The sequence below is a fragment of the Anopheles darlingi genome, chromosome 3, assembly GCF_943734745.1.
Source record: "Anopheles darlingi chromosome 3, idAnoDarlMG_H_01, whole genome shotgun sequence".
NCBI classification, from domain to species: Eukaryota; Metazoa; Arthropoda; class Insecta; order Diptera; family Culicidae; genus Anopheles; species Anopheles darlingi.
The window spans coordinates 12,059,605-12,081,466 of NC_064875.1; the positions used below are offsets into that span (position 1 = coordinate 12,059,605).

Sequence of the window (21,862 nt, forward strand, 5' to 3'; positions counted from 1 at the left end):
TGGTGGCCGGCCGGCCGGTAGAAGCCGGCCGGCCGGTAGAAGCCGGCCATTTGTTTCGTGCTTTCGTGTGGTTGAATGTGAGAATTTTCATTATTAACAAACACAAACACCGGGCAACGGCAACAACAAGTGCGGTTAGTTAGACGCACAGAAAAAAACATTCACCATTCCGCCGGCAAGTCAAGGAGGTCTTGAGGTCCCCCGGGCCTCTGAAAGTGAGGTTAAGGACGAAAGCGAATCAACTGGAACCATGGCCGCCGTACTCGGTGAGCAGCGGCAGGCCTCCGAACCATCGGCGTAATTTGATGCATCTCGCATTCCGCAAACATAATAAAAGTTTAAACAAGAGACCACACTGATGCCCCGGCGGTGCTGGTGGCACTGACGCAAGTTCCAAATACACACGAAACAGAAACACGAGCAGCGATCTCGGGTCTTGGTACTAGAGCTGCTGCAGAACTTCAACCAGCCGAGTGGGCCTTCGGTGTTTATTTTCAACATTACTTTTTACTTGAAATGGACAAGCTAGTCCGCTAGTCGAAGACATCAGAATCTTGCGAAGTTACGATGAAATGCCGTAGGCCGTTCCCTTGGAAATATGGATGTTGTTGCTCTCCTTCATTTACACCTCATCGAGGCGTTTCTTGGCGCACAAATTGAACAGAGAAATTTCCCACAAACACTACAGGCCAACGAGGCTGAGAACGGATATGTAGATGAAAAGACGAGACCATCAAACGCAATCGAGTTTGCTTCTCGAGTGATGATGATGATGATGCTGATGATGCTGATGATGTATCCCCGGGTTTTGTCCTTTGTTTGTTTGCTCGGCGATAAGGCAGGGAAAACGCTCGTCTAGAAGGAAAACTTTTGCGTACGAATGCGTTGCTGTGTCGAGGTGCCCGGTCGGCCGTTGGATTGCATCCGGATTCTCCGATCCGAATCAACACTTTCGAGGCGTGGAAAGAATGTTGCAAGCCCGTTTCGACATCAAAGAAATGGCAACCACCCCTCTTCATGCGGCCTGTGTGTTGTCTCGAAAGCAAACACAATCGTCTTCGGTCCACAAACTCGTCAACCTTCTCGTGGTCCGGGCCACACCGGATACCGCATGGTCGGTGCTCCGACCACAAATCACCGCAGTAAATCTTTTCAAATCAACGACATCCCCCCGCCCGATGGTGACGAACTTTTCCCGGGGAGTGTGGAAAGTCTCTCTAATCAAAAGGCGGAAAAGGTTCTGGAATGGATGGAAGGACTTTTCACCGTACCGAGCAGTTCAAGTTTTAACCTCGTGAGCGCACATGTAAATGAAGGGAAGAGGGCTCGTGTGAGAGTTGTAGATGGGTATGTGTGTGTGTGTGTGTGTGTGTGTGTGTGTGTGTGTGTGTGTGTGTGATGTTAAAGTCGTTCGTGGAAAGTTTTCCTAGGATAACGATACCAGAAACGTACATAAACAATGGATGGAAAGAGAAACAAGCAAGTTCTTCTCATAGTTCATCCAACGATCCATCAAAAGCAGCATTCTTCTGGTGCCGTAAGAAGCGTAATAAAGCAGCATAATTGCATGGTTAATGTAATAGCCGAGATGCCACGATGTTGCCAGTTATTGGAATCTTCTGTTGTTGTTCACAATGACTTCTACGACTTCGAGCCCAAGGTTTTTAGTTCTACTAATAACGATACTCAAGAATAATCAAATCAACTTCCCGCTACAAGCTACACAATGATACCTTCATGGTTGTTATATACAACCACAAATCGATAGTAAGTGGAAAGTACCACTGCGAGTGCGATTGTATTCCAGGTATATGCGGGATCAAAGTGCTTCGTCGAAAGAAAGACAAAAATCGAATGCCACATTGGACGAGAATTGAAGGATACGGAGAAGCAACAGCAAAAGTCAGTATCCTCGTCGTCGTCATCGTTGTGTCGATGCCACTCCATAAATCCCTTCCAACGCAACGATTCCTTCCTCTTGACATGATCCTGCCACCCAAGTGCAGCCGGTGGAATAATAGAAAAATCCAATTTTCCCGCAACTCCTTCCATTCTTCCCGGCACACTAGACGGAGCTGGTCCATCAAAACGGTCAAAAGTGTTTCGCCATTCGTGACATTCATCATGTGCTGCATGGATATTGACGTATCCCGGCAACCTGATGCTACTTTGATCCACCGCGAACTCACATTCCAGCGTGTACGTAACCGAGCGACCGAGCGTCTACGGCTACTACGTTCCAAAAGGACTCAGGAAAAAAAGGTTAGGTTGGGTCGGAAAAATGGCGAAATGGACCCCCTTCTATTCAACAATGGAAGTCAAATGCAACAATTGACTCACGGCGCACCAGCAAGCCAGCCATGTTGTTGTCGGTGTCGGTATGCTAGAGTGCAGGTTACCCCCCGGGGAGGAAACCAATGGGTTCTGGTACAGCAGCAACACCGAGCAACCGAGAAGTTAAATCGTGCGAAGCAGCAGCAGCAGCAACAGCACTGAAGCAACGCGTTTTAATGCTTTAACCAACCACAGTAGCACGCAGGTGCCAGGTCCAGGAGGCAGGTGATGGCGTTTGGTGGGGTAAAGATGATGGAGCAGCGGATCACCAAAACCAACCCTGGCTTACTGGCAGAGGACTGGCTGACTGCTGAACAGGTACGGCACGGAAACAGGTAAGGCTAAGGCCGATTCCTAGTTGCTCCGCATGGAGCGAGATGCGGAAGCTTTTAAGCAATTTCGTCCGTTCGGTCGTTCTTCCACGACATTAGAATAACAAAGAAAGTCTCCGGTGGTCCACGGGGGGAAGGCGAATCCGGTACTCGACCCGTCGTGAATAGGCAAGTCGGTTGAAGTAGTACAACACGCAGGCAGCACACAAGTCCTTCCCCATTGTCCAATGGCGATGGCGATGGCGATGGCGGTGTTTTAGAACAATTCTTCATCATCATAGCCCCAGCGCTTCCTGGCCACCTGGTTTGGAAAGAAAATATTTTAATCTCTCCTCCCCCGTTCCGCCCCCTTCTCCTGCCTTGGCGACAGTGAAGAAAGGCCTCGCTGAAGTGGGAAAACAGTGGAGAGAAAAAAAAAACCTGAATACATCCCCAAACCAGATGAGCCGGTACCGACCGGTGTGTTGCTGGAGAAGTAATTGAGGAACTTTCGGTCGGTCGGTCGGTCGGTCGGTTCTGCGGACAGTGTCCTGAACTTTAGCACAAAAGAAACACTCGCGGGCCGCGGTCGCGATTTTTTTTTTTTGCTCCCAAAACCGAACCCCAAGGCCCCGGTTTAGCTTGTTCCGCTCCCAAAAATAATAGCAAGAAAAATCCCTCACAGTTCGAAAAACTTTGCACCAAGAAATAATGACACCGCGGCTACCGCGGCCGAGCGAACTGCCTTGTTCCTGTGTGCCTGTTGTTCCCGGTCCATTATGCAAATTTGCTGATTGAAGTGGTTCGTTCTATGTTTTTTTTTGTTTTTTTTGTTTTTTGTTGCCGACCGAGCCTGCGGTACGAGTGCATGCCCAGTGTGCATTGGTGAGCTTTATTCGCAAATGACAAAGAAAAGTAATGCATGTTCAGTAAACCCGAGTAAACGGCTATATCAACATTATTAACCAATCAAGCCGAGTGTTTGAACTTCGAAGCACTTCTGAAACCTTTACTAAAGGTGCTGGTGGACCCGTGGTTCTTGCGCAGAGCATGACAAGCGCTGGCCCTTAGCCTGCATGTCAAAACATTAAACGTTCCGTTCGACGATACGTTGTAGAGAAAACGGCGCCCCCGCGGAACGACGAAGAACTTTGCAAATATCATAAACACACCGCCATGTGTATGTATGTGTGTTTGTATGTGGGCCAACACAAAACCAGCTACCAGAACTCCGTAAAACGGTAATGGTTTTCCGAAAGAAAAGCGAACACACGGCGGCTCCTTACCCCCTTGCACGCCAAGCCCCGGATTTATCGCCTCAGGTGACAAACAGATTAGTGATAGTGCGGCGTTACCTCATCATCACCACCACCACCAGCGACCATCCTTGCCTTTTCCGCACTTTCGCGGATGTTTTATGTTGCTTGCACGAACCGAGCTCGGTTTGTTGGTGTGTTTGCTTTTCTACAGGAAAATTCATAACATGCCGTTGATTAAAATCAAACAAAATGTTACCTCATTCCCAGCTGGCAGAAAGCACACACACAGCACACGAGGATTTCGCTTCCGTTGCGATGCACTTGATGTGCTGCTGGGAGCAGCCAGCCAGCACACGGCTCGAGTGCAGCACACCGATTGGCAAGCGATTTGCGATTGATGATTGGTGTTGCGTTCGTCTGTTGGAATAGGAAAGCTTCCCGGGAAAATGAAGACGATGTTGTTAGTTCGCGAAAGGAATGTGCTTCCTTCCGAGGTACACGTTTCAAGCTACAGCTCAACGGAATGATGGCGTCTGTTTGCTTACCAAACAGCTCACACAGACGACGAGTGTGTTTGTGTGCGTGTGTGTGATAAGAGCCAGCCAGAGAGTAAAGTAATTAACTTTCAAACTGAATCCTCCCAGGGCACTACGATGCTGGCAGTAATTAGCGGCACTAATCCCGGTCTCAGTTTCATTTACCTTACCAGCAGCTCGTGTGATCGCACATTCGGTGAATAAAATCAACGATCTTGGCGTCTGCCTTGGCAAGCCCGAGCCCTTTGCGAAGACGTTAGCTGTGACTGTAGATGATAATAATCGTTATCGTTACCGGCAGCAGCAGCAGCAGCTAGTATCGTTCATCACCCGCCCTATCCAACAGCCAAAAATGTGTGTAAACACACTCCAGAAGCAATTGTTTTGCGTTTTGCGACAACGCAGCCCTTGCGGAACGTGGAAATCAAAACATTAACATCGCGCATCCGTATACTTCCTCGAGTGAACTGAATCACTTACGTCTCATTAGCTAACGAAGCTCGAATCGAAAATCCTTTCGCTGGCTGGCAGCCACCGGCAGCTACGGTGCGGTGCTGTGTGTGTGTGTGCGGAAAACGCTTGGCCGCGTTGGCAAAAGTTATCCGATTCGATGGCAAGAGAGCGTTACAAAACGCGTTTCGCGCGAAACCCAAGGGAGGAGGAACGCAAACACAAACACCTTAACAATAAACAACCGAAGTAAAATCACATAACCACGCAATGAGCAGGAGATAGAAAGAGAGAGAAAGTGAGAAAGAGGAAGATAAAACAGAACAGCGACAAAGCGTCGCAATGCCGCACCGCAGCCCCAGGATAACGAGGATCATCTCTTTCGACGCAAAACCACGGCCACCTGAGGTGGGGAGGTTCCGTGGGGTTCCAATTATTTTTATCTCGCTCGCTGACTTTCAAACTCCAAGCTTCACGCATGGAGACAATTCCCGGTCAGAGGGGGCTCAGTGGTGCAGCAGCTTCCGTGGCACTTTTACCGCAGCAGAAAAACCCTCGCATCACGGCGGCACATAACTCAAACAACTCATAATTCCATTATCCTAACGAAGCGTCGCAGCCCATTTGTTACAACCACGCCAGCTGCTCTCTCTCTCTCTTTCACTCTCTCACTCACTCTCTCACACGCTCCCTCTCTTCCACTCGCTCTGTTGAGCTACCAACACGGCACGGGGGGCTGGTTGGGTCGTTAAATTTGAATATTTCATCGCAAATACCGACATTAAACATACAAACAAAACCCCTTTTTCGGCCAGTCAATTTTACATTTTTATTTACACCCGACCCTCCCCCCCTCCAAGGGGGAGGAGGACTGGGCGGTGAGTTCCGGCACCGAGCACTGACCGGAACGTGCTTGAACATGCGTTTTGGGGTTCGAATGTACGTAAAGTTGCCGCAGTACCGCCCCATTCCAAACCAGGAATGCAAGAAGACAAGTGACAGGCAAGCCCCTCGGACAGATGATGGTCTCGCAGGATGGATGGCTACGACGCGCGGATAGAATTGCTTACATACGCACTTCTTACGGACCTATGTTATTCATGACCACCGTGGGACTTCTTTGGACCGAACTTTTGAGATTAAAACGATCTTTCCCATCTTATCACGAGATGGAATATAGCGAAACGCGAAAGCGAGGAAAGTGTTTTCCGGTAAACACATTGCAGTAGTTTACTAACACCCTTAAGAGGTGTGCACTGTAAGGAGAGAAACTTTCTTATTCCCTCCGAATAACCGTCTTAAAACCCTTGTACACTTGGGTATATCGTTTGAGAATGGCCTACGACGCCCCAGACCCGTGATTTTATTTTTTTTACCATTTTTAACGGACACAACTTTGCGGATCTCACAGCAGCAGATGGAAACTAAAAAATAATAACACGGAATAAATAGAAAATACAACAGGAGAAGACTAAGCTGTCTGATCAAGTCTCTGAGTACTCATCGAGGAAGTTGTCTGTGTCTGTATGTCTGTTATCGTTTACCAATATCCAATAATTAACTATTTCTATCCTCATCTTGTCTCTCACACATACTATCTCTTTCATTCTCTCGCTCTACTATCCTATTTGAATAATACTCGATTATGGTGAGCCTAATTTCCGATTATATGGAACAGCTACTAGCAAGAGCCTCGAATGTGCGTCAAGGTAAGCTGTGTTTCTCGAGTAACACATACACCACCGGAAGAATTTCCGCGAATTTCATTCCCATATATGCTACTGATCGCGTGGTTTATGCGGTTCGCAAGGTTTCACTGAGATTTATCGTCACCAGACACTAACCACGACGGCTACGACGGGCAAGGAAGGAGCGGATTCCTGTAACTCGTTGCCAATCATCGTCGCCTGCATTAGGCTTATGCTCAGCTGTAGCACATCGCATCGCACACCATCGTGCGGGTATAAAACAGACGAAGCAACCATTGGCTGGCAACGCGTTGCAGAACCCCGGGTTTCCTCGAATTCACACCCGAACTCACACACACAACAAATCCGTTACACGTGCCGCCTACTGCGATTTGCGCGGAAAATTTTCCCCAGCAAAAAACCCGCATGCAACATCCGACCGAACCGTGCCAATCGTACAGTTAAGTTCGTTTAACTACGCATTCCGCATCCCGCAGTTGTCAATCCGCGGCTCTAATAGCGGCGGTTCACCCCGCGGTTCCGAGGCACCACTTCGCCACAAAATGGAATGGTCCGGTATGGTCCGGACGGTACACCAGCTGGAACGCGTTCGAAGTATAATTATAATTTTAACTGGGATTTTAATTTAATTTTTCTCTCAAACATGGTCGCCGCCACAGCAGCAGCAGCATCACCAGCAGCAGCGAAGGAGCTGGCCACACCGCAAACGATGTGGTGGCCCGGCAACCGGATGCCCCGGTTACCGGATTTTCGGCTGCACGAAACTCCGTGAACCAACCATCCGCGCGAAACTCCAACTACTCCCAGCTTCAGCGCAAGGATGACGACGAAAGCACAGCTGTGCGATTTAATTTCAGTTTTTAGCTTCTCCTGCCGCTTCCAAACGCGACCGAACAGCAAGTGAAGTTTGAAGCAATGTGAGCAGACACTTGTTTCCCAACGCCGGAACTACCAGCTGAAAGCAAGCGCTCGTTGGGTGTGTCAGTTTGTTTTCCGTTCCAGAAATGGCAGAATATGGCAGTTTAAGGGCCTATATTCATATGTTTATTGCAACATGGCGCACCGCACCGGTTTTAAAACTCAACCCCTAAAATCGTATCGAAACAATTTCCACCGGAATGGACGTAAGGGGACAATCGTGCGTCGTGTGGCGCGATGAAATCTAATTCACGCTCAATGTGATTGTGGCCCTTGTGCGTGTGCGTGTGCCTGTGTGCGTGTGTCCGTTCGTTCGTGACACCAGGAGCAATGTGACATCGGAGTGCGCATAAAAATCACACTTACGACCGAGAGGAAGGAGAGAGAGGGCCTCAGTTTGACGCTAATTTATGGTGCCGCTTCATGAATGTAAAACTCGACCATAACTCTCGGTGCGCGTTTTACGAGTACCCGGGACCCATAAATACCCGCGCCAATTTTTCGCCGGATGCACAGGGCAGGGACAGGGACAGGGACAGGGACAGGAGACTCGCTTGATGGCTCGCTTACAGGTACTCTGGCAGGCTGGGTACCGGGCGCTTCGAAAAGTCATTTCACAGTAACGGAATCCCAAAACGGTCGCGACTGTCAATTCGTTATTCAATCGTTACGCGGATTGATGCCCGATTTTGAAGCTGGCTTCACGAGGATATTCGCCGCAGTATTTAGCGGGAAAAGGATTATATGTGGACCAGGAAGAGGCTGTCAAAATGATTGAGCTACTGTGCGACCTAAATAGAAACTCGAAAGCTACAAAAACCAATTCGAGGTAAAGAACTTCCAGTCCAGTGTACCGGATCCGTGAGCTACTGTTTTCTCCAAGGGCTCCTTGGATGCTGCTGCTGCTGCTGCTGCTGCTGCATGCTTAAACCATTACAATGCCAGTGCCGGTAACGTCTGCTAGCGTCCAACCAAATGGATCTCTCTCTCTCTCGGTCTCTCTCTAACTGAGCCCTCATTCAACCTCATTGCATTCGTTTTACATTTCATTTCGTTTGAAATAATGGGGCCCGGGATTTGCCCGATGAAGTATGCGATGTTTATTATTATCAAAGCCCTCGAACCGCCTGTTCCTCCTCCTCGCCCCTACAGACCATCAGCTGAGCTGTTTCCATTGGCGGTCTCTGTCTGGCAGCACTGCAGCTAAGCTGCTTCTTAGCCCTTCGGTCTTCGGTCGAAGGACCTTCGTCTCAGGAGGCAAAATGCTGGATGCTTTAATGGACCGGCTGTACGTGTGTGTGTGTGTCACGGCTTCCGGCATGGCTTCCAAAAACCAAAGCCAACGCCACTCTCGGCCGCCGGCCCTCGGATTCACTCGGATGAAACGATATAAAACGCAGAAGACTCTATTTGCAAGGATTATAATCATGAATATACAGCTTACTTAGAGGGCGAAGAGGAGGTGGAACGCGGGGCAGGCCTCGATGGCTTCTCTACAGCTCCTTCTCCTCCTCCTCGTCCTGCTCCTCCTGCCTTGCCGATTCCGCTAACGCTTTATTGCCCCATTTCCCGGCAATCGAGTGCCCGGAGTGAGCACGGCGAGGACAAAGTGCCACCAGTTCAGTGGTGGCCAGCATTATTTTAGTCCTGCTACCCACCGCTGACCCACCTGACCGGAGCGGCCATTCCTTCCTTCTTTCCTTCCTCCTCTCCCCACGGAACAGAGGCCACATAGAGTACAGTAAGCCCGTAGCCGCCGTAACGTTTGCGGTCCGAGTTTGCGGTCGGCCCAGGAGGAGGAGAAGAACGAGAAGAAGAAGGAGAGGAAGTCCCGCAGAAAGAGTAATTCAAAGCATTCGCGCCTACCAGACCAGGCAGGATGTTGTGATGTGCGGCCGAGGCGAGGAAAACGCGGCCAAGGAACTTAAGTACAAATTAGAAGACCGAGGAAGGGCCCCCGGAGCCTTCGCTTGGTTATAAATTTGGCCACCGAAAGTGGTGATGACAGGAGAAGTTGCTGGCGGACAACCGGCGGACGAGTGGGTGGGGACCACCCCTCATTAGACTGGCCGCAGTGACCATGAAAGGAGTTCATAAAAACCATCCGACAGTACAGTTCCAGTAGCTGTACTACACTTTTTTTAGCGACAGAGAGAGAGAGAGAGAAACATTGAGAGAAAGAAAAAAAGATATCTAGTGAGCGGTGGCCATTTTGTAGCAGATTGAAAAGGCAACTGCGTTGTTGTTCACAGAACGAACAATCGCCTGCACCGCGTCCGTACCGTATTTGATTGAATTGCAAAACCGGAAACGCGTGTGTGTGTGTGTGTGTCAATCAGAATTAATTAATTACTGGCATCGGCCACACCATCCCCTGCACCTCATCGCACAAATCATTTCATTTCAAATCGAGTTCAAAGTGAAGCCATTTTTGTGTTGTTCCCGCACAACAATAATTGTTACGCATCATTTCTGCTCTTTTTTTCTCTTTCTCTCTCTTTTCCCTCTTCGTTTTTAACCTGTGCCCATCTATTGTGCGTGTGCGTGTGTTTGTGTGTGTTTTTCTAGCATGATAGCCGGATGCTCATCGGTATCGGTATCACACAATTGCACACAGCATCGACATCGAGAAAAACGATTACCATGCAAAGCGGTGCTCGAAACTTCAAACGGATAAAGGCAATTATGGCGGCCTTTTGTGCATGATTCGATTAACATGCGCTCTCCATCTCTCTTTCCTCCTATCTCTCTCTCTCACACACCTCTGTCACGTTAAGTGTATGTTTGTTTCTACCAACATAATGCCGCCAGCATAACACAAATGGCAACAGCATTCTCGACAACTCGCAACGCGTTGCCCATGCTCTGTAGTTGCTACAAGAAATTGATTTAGATGTTGTTTTGAGCGTCACAGTCCTCTGGTCCTCCAGTAGCTTTCCTCGTCCGTTCCGTTTGCACTGTCTGTGCGCTTCGGTGAAGTATTTTAATGACTGCCAACGACCTCATTATCCCGCCAGACTGGACACGGAGCGGTATGGCGCCAGGCACTAGAGTTTGTCAGAGCGCATCAACTATCCACCATGCTGCTGCTACTGCTGCTGCTCACCATGTGTCACCACGGATCATCATTAAATATGCTCGTCACGGGATCACGGGTGTTATCTAGTCCGTCTATTTTTTTTTCTTCCTTTCGTCCGTGCGTTCGTTTTGCTGCATTTTCATGATTTAATTTTCGTTTCAAAACATATCGTCACCACCACCAGCAGCAGCACCCTAACCGTTCGTGCATATCAATGGCAGCAGCGCGCGTCTATTTAAATAAAAAAAAACCTGCATTGCAAAATGTAAATTAACGCACTGACCGCAAAAAATGTACAAATGGTGCAGCGGCCACACAGCGGCCAGTACAGAATATGTTGGTGAGTTTTATCAGATACTAGGCGCCTCCATTGGCACGTTCCGTGTGCGTGTGTCGCGGTTTTTATCCTCCACCACCGGCACTAATGGTGGTTTTCGTATCGGATAAAGTTTTTCTAAACTTCCGTTTCCTCACAAATGGACTTCCTGAGTAGAAGAGAGAGAGAAAGAGAGAGTCCACCCCCCTCCTATTTGCGCAAAAGCCACAGAGTGCGCGCTCCCCAAACGAAACATTAAATGAAAGGCAAACAGGCGAGAAACCCGAAACGGAACGGAAAATTTGTTCGAAACTTTCCTATTCCAAGCCAGTGGGACCGGGAGCAGGGGCAGCGACCACAAACGGACGCCCTCCCCCCCTCTCCCACACGGAGAGGCACCTTTTCTCTGCTCTCCGCAGTTCGCAGTCCGCAGACCACCACCACCACCATCATTTCGGTGCTTTTTAATCAAGATCCTTGCGGTGAGTAATGTTTATTCAAATGAATGCGATCCGGCACCGGGTCAGGGGAGGGGCCGACGAGGGAGCACGAAGATAAAACAACTTCCATGCCAGGCCATTCCACCGCAACGCCGGCCAGGAATGCGGAAGTCGTCATAAGGCGGACGAAAGGACAGGACGACGACCAGGACGACGACGACTCATTGACACATTGCGATACGGGACCAACGACCGGGACGAACCCCGGGCTGGGCCCTGATCAACATAATGCGCCATTATGGCTGGTGCCCAGCGCACACCCGCGACACAAAGAAGAAAAGGTCGACGGCCGGTGTTCCGGTGAAAGTTCCGGTGGCGTGGCCCTTTGTATCCTCCTCCCAACTCCCCAACTGGAAGCTGGACGATCTCCCCGAAGGCGAGGGTGTGAACAATATGATTTTCCACATCGGGCCACCACCGACCGGAACCGGCAATGTATGCAAGCATGCAAATGAGGGCTCTCTCTCTCGCTCTCTCTCTTTCTCTCTTGATAACAACAGCGATTGTTGTACAAGTGAAGCGCCCTAAACTAGAACTTTTTCTCCAGCATCCCATTCTGTATGTGTGTGTGTGTGTGTGTGTGTGTGTGTGCGATGGCAAAAACCCAAACTTCAATTAATCATTCATCTCACTGAGCACACCATACGTGCGTGTGTGTGTGTGTATGCGCCTTTGGTATGCTTGGTCAATATTTAGGAGGGGGGGTGTAAAACCTAGCAATTTCCATTAACGCTCCGTTTCATTCTCGAAGCACATTTCAATGGAAAGCTCGAACTAATTTTCCGCCAAACTAAACCAACTAAACCGAACGCAATCCACAGAACAGAAACCGGTGTTCGAGCGCGCTCAGTCAGTTCAGTTTAGCTGCTGTTTAGTTCTGAAACTGATTACAACCGACAAACCGACGGCTTTTCATAACTGCTTCCAATGGGGAGGGACGGGGGGCACTGATTACGCGGACTGGACGACGCCCGAAAAAGGCGTAGCAGTAGTTTCGTGGAATAAATTAGTTGCGCAATTAAATTTGGAGCGAGCAACATTGGACCGTACGGGGTGCTCGGAATCGGTTAGAACCGATTTACTCGTGTTACTTTGTTTGACGTTTTTCATTTTTGCTGCAGCAAACGTCATGCGTCCAGCCAAGCGAGCACGCGCTTAGTGTTCCTCTTGGCGACAATGACCCACAACTTCCTCCCATTCGCCGGCCACGAAGCGACAAACTTCTGACAGCGCTCTCGACTCCTTTTGTGGCGTACTGCTGCGACAAGCAACCGAGAAAGCGAGACTCAAATGACGTGACTGAAATGACCACCACCACGAGCACCACGAGCACCCAGGAGCACACCCAGGGAACCCGCACAATCTCTTACGCTCCATGCACACTTTGTATCCCCCCGGGGGGATTGGTCCGGGACATATGCGGTCTCATAATAAATTTAATTGTTTCTCGCTCGCTCGCTCGTCGTGCTAACCAATTTTCTGCACATCAAAAACCGGTCACTGAACCGGTCCGGTCAGGGCCTGGGCTGCGCCACGAGTCACAGAGCGAACATGGAAGACTGCATCTCCAAAGGATGCAGTCCCCCAAACCATGCAACCAAGCGAGTGAAGCTCCTGTCACAGTGCTCAAAATCCTTGTCGTGCGAGTGTCGTGCTTGAGAGCGAACGCGATTATTTTACAGCAGCCGTGCTGCCGTATGTCGGTTCGAAACAACGAAATGAAATCATTTTCTGGTGCGTCGACTGCGACGACGGCGACGACGATCAGGACGTGGCCATTATGTAGTACTCTGTAAAACCAAAAGTTGGGAGGACGGAGTTGAGCGATTGAAATTGAATAAGTTTCCTAGCGCAAAATATGAAAATCGCAACTAGCGGCACCATTGTGTCTAGCGGTTTTTGGGATTATTAGTTTTTTACAGAAAAACGGGAACCACACGCCAGTCACAGTAAGCAGTGATAATGCCGGCTGCTATGCTACCGACACCGACAAGCCCGTTGGATTGGTTGCTTTGATGAAAGTTATCCAATAACTTACACCACGCGCATATCCAGCGTGTGTTTCATCATAACGCATGCAGTGTATCGCTCCCTTTTATACTAACGTAATCACTATGCGGGGGGGGCAAAAACCGCAACGCTTGTAGCTAATGTAGCACTCCAGGAACACAAATACAAATTTCCGATGAAGATGGATTCGAACACGGAATCCAATTACTCGGTCCGCTTCGGTGAAGTAGCAAATACCAGGAATCAGGAGGAAAGGGATACTCCAAAGCATATCTCTGTATCGAGTCGACTGCACTGCCACTCGTTCGACGTCGATGATTAACTTAATGCCAGAGGTGGTGCTCATCATATCATCCCCACCATATCAAGTTCCATTTGACGGGCGATCCGGATCCGAGATTCAAGAGCCATTCGATCGACTTCCAATTGCAACACTCATCCTCTCACGAACAGCGAGACTGGAATACCGATACCATCCAGCGTGTGCACCGCATCCACCCGTTTCCACTTACAGAGAAGCTTCATTTGCTGGCTAATAAATCACAGCATCACAGGATGGGTCGGTTCGGTGCATCCGCATCCGAATGCAACACTGATTGACTCATAAAACGAATTCGCGGGAAGCGATTGGTGGCGGTTTCGTTGCCGGTGTTCTCATCCTTCATTTGCTGTCACTTTTAATTGGTCCCGTGACCCCAACAACAACAACAGCAACAACAGAACTGTGTATTAATTACCAGCACCCTCCTCCCCCAAACAGGCGAGACATCTAGGCACGCCAATCAATCAAATGGTGGCCGCAAGAACTTACATCTTGGCACCTCACCATCGCATTGACCTTTCGTTTGGTCCCGGGGTCACCGGGTCGCTATGGGGAAATTCTTCTTCTCCTGCTTCTTCTTCTTCTTCTTCATTTCTCTCTGCAGCACAACGCTAATGCCACACTTCCCTCGGAATCGGGCGTCGGGCGTCGGGCGTCTCGTCTGGCGCATAGCCCTTATGCCCTCGATCCGGGGCAGCCCGGAGGTTTATGCAATGATTTAATTTACATAATTACCGATTGCCACCAACAACCTACTACGCGCCTCTTACCACCCTTGTTATCGATGGCATGTTGTTTGCGTTGTAATTAAGGGTATAAGTCAGCAAGGGTGACACACACACACACGCACACACACACATACGGCGCACACCACCTACAATAACACCGGTGCAGCATCAGCATTCCGTGTGGCCACCTTTTGCTGCTACCGCACTGCAGCAACAGCAGCAGCAGTAGCAGGGAATGAAAAACAAATATGCACCCCTCAAAGGGGTGAATGAATGAAGGGATACAGGGATACGAGGGGGGGTTGTTCGCTTCGCACGTATCGGCCCTGGTGTCAATTTAAATGTTGAGCTTTGATTAATTAGCACACCGCGGCGTTGCGTTGTTCATTCCGGATACGCCCCATCAGCCCGGCCACAACCCCTCTTCCTCCGTTTGTTCAATCCATGACCTTATCCTTTATCTGCAATCGAAAAGACCATTTTAAGCTGCGAGGTTTGCTCGAGGCTTACTGTGATCAATCGCTTCAAATGCCGCTTTCGCATATCGTGGAGCGTGATCCGTTCGCTTTTCCAAGCAAGGGGGAGGCCACGGAACCAGAAAACATTCCTTCGAAAGGAAGGAACGGTGGCCACGGATTCCACCACCAAAAACCCCTCCGGCGTCCGGGGGCGCGCGCATGCGCTCGCTCTGGTGAAGGCGATTTGACATTGTAAACAGACCGTTCCGTGGTCGTGGCGTGCCGTAAAGTGAACAGTGAAACAGACTGTGCCCGCAAACAGGTTCCGTTTTCCAGGTGTTTTCCGTCGATCTTCTTTCAGGTGAACAGCTGCTTCTGCTCCTGCACGGGGTAACGGTCGTGTGTGTGTATGTGTGTCTGGTCGCCATATCAGCGCGGTGGTCATCGTTCGGCCGCTGTGTTGATTGTCAACTCAAGAACTGCTGTGGTTGTGTGCACGGTCGTGTGTGTGTGTGGTTTGGGGTAGGGAGATCTATTGAGTGACATAAGAGAACCTGATGCTGGTAGTGGCTAGTAAGGCACTATTTTGGTTTTACGCTGGTCGCTGGTTTTTGTGCCTTTTTCGAAGGGTAGTAACAACCCCGTACCGTGACGTCACACCGTGTGTGTTTACTTCGCAGAAGGTCCTTCCAAACATTGGGTACTCGATATGGACTCAGCGTCTCTACGCATGAGAGATGTTGTTTTCCAACAAAGTGACATGAATTTGCAAGCATGAAAGGCCATAATATTGTTCAAAAAAGAGGATAAATGCAGACTTCGGAAGATGCTGTCCCAGTCTTTTCATTACCATCATTATCATTTCCATTTCGCGCCTAAAAGACGTCTCACAATACCATTACCTGCGTAAACGAAGATGTTTTCAGGATAATAACAAAAGGAAAGGATCGCCGTAAACCCGTCACAAATGGTCACATTAAAATCGCTATTTCAGGCACACACAGAGGCACACTGAGCGCTCTTTCCCGGTTCCGATTTCGATTGAACGTCGATCGTCGATGCGTCGTTGCGATCCGGCATCTACAATGCAAAGGGGAAGGGGGAGAAGGAACCATTTTATGCGCCTCTGCCGCTGCCACCGACTAGCGAAATGCGTCAGGCCATTTGTTTATGCTTTGTATGTGCACAAACTTCTCGAGAGCCGCCTTTCATTTCCGTTCTAAACTTACGCTGAGCTCCGAGATTCCGCGCAATATCCTTTGCTTCCGGATGGCTGTTGTCGAGTGTTCCATTTAAATTTTATGATAACCGCAACGCAGTAAAACCCCCTTATTGCGTCCTTTTTTGCGGTCTAGCTATCGTCACCACCTCGCTAGAACACTAGATAAGAGGACCTCTCTCGCTCTGTCTCTCGCTCTCTCTATCTGTGGCGCTGGATTCCTTTTCGCAACGAAGCTTATGCTCAGATCGCTCGGATCGTACTATATCTTTCAAGTGGCCATCGTCACCCTAAAATGAATTCCCCGTGAAAAACCAATCATGATCGCTACAGCGCCTTTCGGTCAACCAGTATTGGGACCAAGTTTTGGACAGAAAGCTCTCGAACGGAAGGACTCCCAAAACAACGACCAAAAACCCAATAGAAGCTTCTGCTGCTGTCCCTTCTTTTTTATTTCCCCCACTACTTTCATAATACCAACAACCGCCACGAAGTGGATTGTAAAATTTGTCAAACCATCACCACCCAGTACCCAGTCACCCACCCCGGGTCCATAATCCGATTACCATGCAACGATAAACACCCAATCATTGTCCTTCGAGGGACTTTGCAAGGCCGGTGCCGGGGCCCGGTGCTCCGTCTCCGAGATTCCGGCAATCAAACACTATCGAGGTCAGACGGGGCACGTGGCTTTGCACGTTTCGGTTCGATCGGGGGAGCGACAGTAAGCCGGTTGCTGGCACACTGATCCTGTTATCGGCCACCGTGCGGGGCCGAATGGATCTTTACCTTACCTTTTGTGGGCTGGACGGTTTTGACAATCAGATGGACGGATGGATGAAAATAATCTTTTGCTCGCTCCTCGAAAGCTTATTCCGTGCCATCTCTTTCTCTATCTCCTTCAACAGCCTCATAGCATCACCCCTGGAACAGCAAGGGAACTCCCTTTACTGCAGCTCGATGCTAGTAGCAGGAGGAGGAGGAGGAGCCAGAAGAGAAGGGATGATGTTTGCAGCGAAATTGATCTCCACTTCAATCACGCTCAGTATCGGTAAGTGCTCGATTTTACTCGATTTTTACTCCATCGGTCGGATTCGGATTGCGATAAATTGAATCGTACCAGCCAAGGGATGATACTTCAACCCCTGTGCACTCCCCCTCTAACCCTAAATCCAGGCATTCCAATTATGATTTGGTGCTTGATTTCAAGATTTGCAATCAACTATTATTCAGCAGCAATCAGAGTGCACAGATTGGAGAGAGAGAGAGCACAGAGAGCAGATTGGAAGCACTCTAACGAGTTATAATTTATCTAATTTCACCTCCCCCCAACACAGTCCCCCAATACGGGATTCAGGAGAGCATATCTCTCTCCTATTGATTAGCAGATTCGTTTGCACTTCGTTGGAATAAACATATCGAAATCCGAATTCGAAGAGCATCGCATCGCATGCAAAGGTTTGGGCACCAAATTGCGTCTCGTCCCTTCTTTCGATGGCATTTCCGACGAACTAGAGTGGCAGTTAGTCTGACTCTCTCTCTCTCAATCTCGCTTGTGAGGCCTTCGCCCTCTAACCTTTCCTGCAATAGGATTCCCGGTGCTCCGTTATGAAAATTCGATCACCCAAATAAAAGGGGAAAATATTCTGCGATAACTTTTTACATCAAAATCGGATGCTGATTGATGCAAACACTCCTGGCACACCCGGCAAAGGTGTCAGTCAACTCAGCGACCGGGAGCGCTCGAGGCACTTCACAGCTGTCAAATAATAGAACCGAGATTGATTTATGCTTTACAATCCGCCGAGCACGAGCGTCATCTAGCGCGAAAAATCGCGCGGAAACTAATTGTTTGGCAATTAGGAAATGCCTTTCGTCGTTCGTCGACGTTGGATTCGAATTGCAAATCGAAAAGCGCTGCTCGAAGGACCATCGATCCATGCAGGAAGCATCCTTGAATTGGATCGGACTTGCGAGATGATCCAGGATGGGGCTCCGCGATGGCCATCACCATGGATTGATGATAATGATGATGATGATGATGATGACGATGATGGTCCAGAAGCCGGAGTGCCGTGAACAGACACTTTCGTATTCGCGCGATGGTCCAATCCGTCCGTTTAATTACTGTCAAATCAAACGAACGTCCATCGGAACCGCGTCGTATCCACCGGACGGGGCCAACGCCGCTTTCCGAATGTGATTTCACTCGACTCTGTGTAAATCCGCGTATCGAATGACAAGAGCGCTGTACGTACGTGTGTGTCTGTGTGTATGTTTGTAGCGTTGGTGTCCTTTTAACGATTTCAAACGAACAGAATAGAGCCGGACATTGGAGCTTCGTTCGGAGCCGCTAAGAGGATGCGAGGATCGTGAGGACACATCGTACCGACGACGAAGCGCGCAGCGCATACGGTCTGAGATTGAGCCATAAATTACAATTTGTAACGTTTGTTCGACACAACACCACCAGCACGGCAGCAGAAGCTACAGCAGAGGATAGACGGTACTTGAAGCTCTCGTGGCTACAGTGGCTCCTGGAATGTTTGTATTCCGGGCGTCAGTTGTTGTGTCCGTGTGCCGAGTGCCCCTTGATTGCTGTTTATGCGGAAAGGCAGCTCCCATAAGGAATGTAATTTCGCGACCACGACCACTTCTAATTGCGTTGACGGATCTAATAGGCCACATTGAGATGGCTCTCGCGATCTATCGCGAGCAGCATACTAATGGTTACATGTTTTAAGTTTAAACAAATATGCTGCCTAAAGACTTTAGTCCCGTCTATATACATTAACCAAAAGTTATTCCTAAAAAAGACTTATATTTTTTTGTTATTTTTTCTAAACAAATAATGTTTCAACAATACTGCAAAAAAAAATTTAATCAATCGGAAAAAAAAGGACAAAGATAAAGTCGTTTGAGCGTTCGTAATGTAAAAGCAATTGTCTGTTTGTACTTTTGAAACCATAAATTGCACTTGATTTAAGAATGTAGAACAAGAGAGACTTCATTTAAGTTTTTGATGCTCTTTTTGAGAGAATTATGTAAAGCTCGATTTTTTAAGCAAAATCGTGAAAAAATCATCAATTAAAATGTTAACAAAAATTAGCTTCAGCTTCAAAATGTTACCAAAAATCGAAAAATGGAATATTTTAAAAATACTTGACGGGTGTATTTTGAAAGACGGAAAAATTCCCAATCAAAAACTATATCCTTTTGTATATCTCAGATGATCAACTACGAAGCTACAATGACCACAGTGGAAAGTGTATTTTCGGAGACACTTTTTGCAGACTTTTTTAATTAATCTTCACCAAACTGTGGACTAACATTCTTCAAAAATTGTAATCCATATGAATTTCACAAAACCAACAATTAAAAAACGATGTTTTCGTCACAAAAGATCTTCAAAAAAGAGGTTTTCTCTCCAGAATGATCCATAAGGACTCTACCTCCCGTTCAACCGTTCAACAACCGATCATTTTATCAATTCTACACCTTACCCTATTGATCCTGCATAGAATAAGCGACATAAAAAAAATCCTAACATAATCTAATAATTACGCGACTAACGGAGCTGCATAATGAATTTCAAAGCGAAAGCACCATAATTCGTTGGATTACATGCATGCAGGCGCCTTTCCCGGTGCGATCTCCGAAGTTCCATGGTCAACACGCGGGCACGTGGTAACCATTAGAAGGGCTTTAGCATCGTAAATTGATTTAAAATTAATTGCGGTAAAGATTTACTCCGTCCGTCTCGAGACCGGTCGTGGATCGATCGATCGCTTCTTTATCGTCCCTTTTTCCATCACCCCACCGCTGATCCGTGGACTCTCTTCTTCTTCGTTTTCTCCCCATCCTCGATGTGTGCTCGCATGTCCATCACCGGGCGGATTACGCGCGGACGTGGACGGACCACTCACCTTACCACCATCACCACCAGTGGTTGGCATCGGTTGGTGTGCGGCTCTAACGGACGTCGGTATCGTCGTGGACGTCGTCACGGCGCAACCACCGGCCACCGGGGTTGGTGAAACCGGTACGATGGCGACCGCGGAACCAGAGGCAGCACCACCCCAGGAGCAGCAGCAACAACAAACCTTCCGCATCACACCGAAGGACGTCGAGGCGGTGCAGGGCGATGAGGTGGTGATGCGGTGCGAAATCGAGCATCTCGCCGGTTGGGTCCAGTGGACGAAGGATGGTTTCGCGCTCGGCTTCGGCAACGAGATAGCCGGTTTTCCGCGCTTTTCCCTCAACCAGAACCACAGCGACGGTGTCTACAACCTGCGCATCACCAACACCTCGTACGACGATGCGGCCCAGTACCAGTGCCAGGTTGGGCCGGCCCATCACAACCGGCCGATCCGGGCCCAGGCCAAGCTTACCGTACTGGGTGAGTATACCAAAGTGGGGAGGGAGGGTGCTAGAAAGAGGTGCAGAGGAGATGATTCCATTTTCCGGCCATGAAAGTGACAGCTTGATGGCGTGGGGGCTGAGCAAATAGTGCGTCCTTCGTATCCACAGTGGCCGGTGGCCATGTTTTGCTCTCGCACGGAAAGCCGTCAGGGTCCGGACCCTTCAAAAGTTTCATTGTAGTTGTAAACGTTGCCCGGGGACCGGGAAGTGTTGTTGTCATAAGTGTTTTGTTTCTTTACATACATTCCTTACCTCCGCACCCCCTTTTCTACAGCTCCTCCCAAGGGTTATCACGATCCGAAGCAGCTCAACTGAGGACCGCCCGACCGACCCCGTTGACCGACTGATGATCCAACCGAGCCAAACGATGTCCACTATTACACCTACTAATCCTTCCACTACTAGCAACTAATGTTCCTCGCAAAATTGATCGAACTAAAACGACGAGTAAAACTACGGGAAAGACTCCTTTTGAAGACCGCGTCCAGGTTAGCGGTCAAGCGGCACAAACACACAGACACACACTAAAAGCTCGCTAATCCGGACGGCCTAAATGACTAACGCCTGTTCGTTGCTGTAAAAGTAAATCAAACGCACACGCACACGGAAAAAAACAATTAAGCTGCTTATAGGAGGCTTACAAAAAGGATCAACAAATCCTCTTCGCACGGAAGACGATGTGGAGTGGAGAGGAATATGGTGAGAAATATTGCGACGGAACGGGACTAACGTGGCTCCCCGGGAAAAAGGGGAACAGATGTGCATGCATGCGTAAGCGGTGGCCATATGTATCCTATAAATGGTTCCGGAGAAATAAAAACCGAAAAAAGAAAAGGCGCCAAACACAAACACCGCACCAGCCCAGACCAAAAGTCCAGAGCGAACGAACGAAGGAAAAAGGGAACATAACATATCACTACGATTAATGTAGACTATCGATGGGAACTCAGACGGCAGACTGCGCACACTGCACCACCACTCCGTCGTACTCCGTAACATAATGCATCAACCGGAAACCTGGGCGGGGGGCGAGCGTGAGCCAAAGAGAACCAAAACTTTGCTGCCCGGAGTGTGTGGCACGAAAAAAAGGTGAAAAGTTGACAATTAAACGAGAGAGTGGCCGGTCAGGGGGGGAAAATAATTACCGTGACGGTGGCGGTGGCGTCGGCGGCGGCGACCAGTTAAATTGGAAAATTCACGAGCGTACGTTAATTTTCATTTGCCTTTTACGCGCCCCGGCCGGAAAAGTGCGCCCCGGTGCCGGTGTTTTTCCCCAATTCTTTTCCATTCC

At 49.0% G+C, this 21,862-nt stretch overlaps 1 protein-coding gene across 1 annotated transcript in view; it reads left to right on the forward strand.

Annotated features, from left to right (window-relative positions):
• The first annotated feature begins 15,215 nt into the window (after nt 1-15,215).
• The window catches only part of LOC125956130 (irregular chiasm C-roughest protein-like), a 7,135-nt gene continuing 488 nt past the window's right edge, over nt 15,216-21,862 (forward strand). Inside the window, exons 1-4 of the mRNA XM_049687702.1 lie at nt 15,216-15,291; nt 17,058-17,200; nt 20,096-20,548; nt 20,846-21,862. The exon at nt 20,846-21,862 is cut by the window's right edge and continues 488 nt beyond it. Of these exons, the coding sequence (XP_049543659.1) occupies nt 17,110-17,200; nt 20,096-20,548; nt 20,846-20,886 (585 nt within the window). The 5' untranslated portion in view covers nt 15,216-15,291; nt 17,058-17,109 and the 3' untranslated portion in view covers nt 20,887-21,862. The remainder of the gene's footprint in view (nt 15,292-17,057; nt 17,201-20,095; nt 20,549-20,845) is intronic.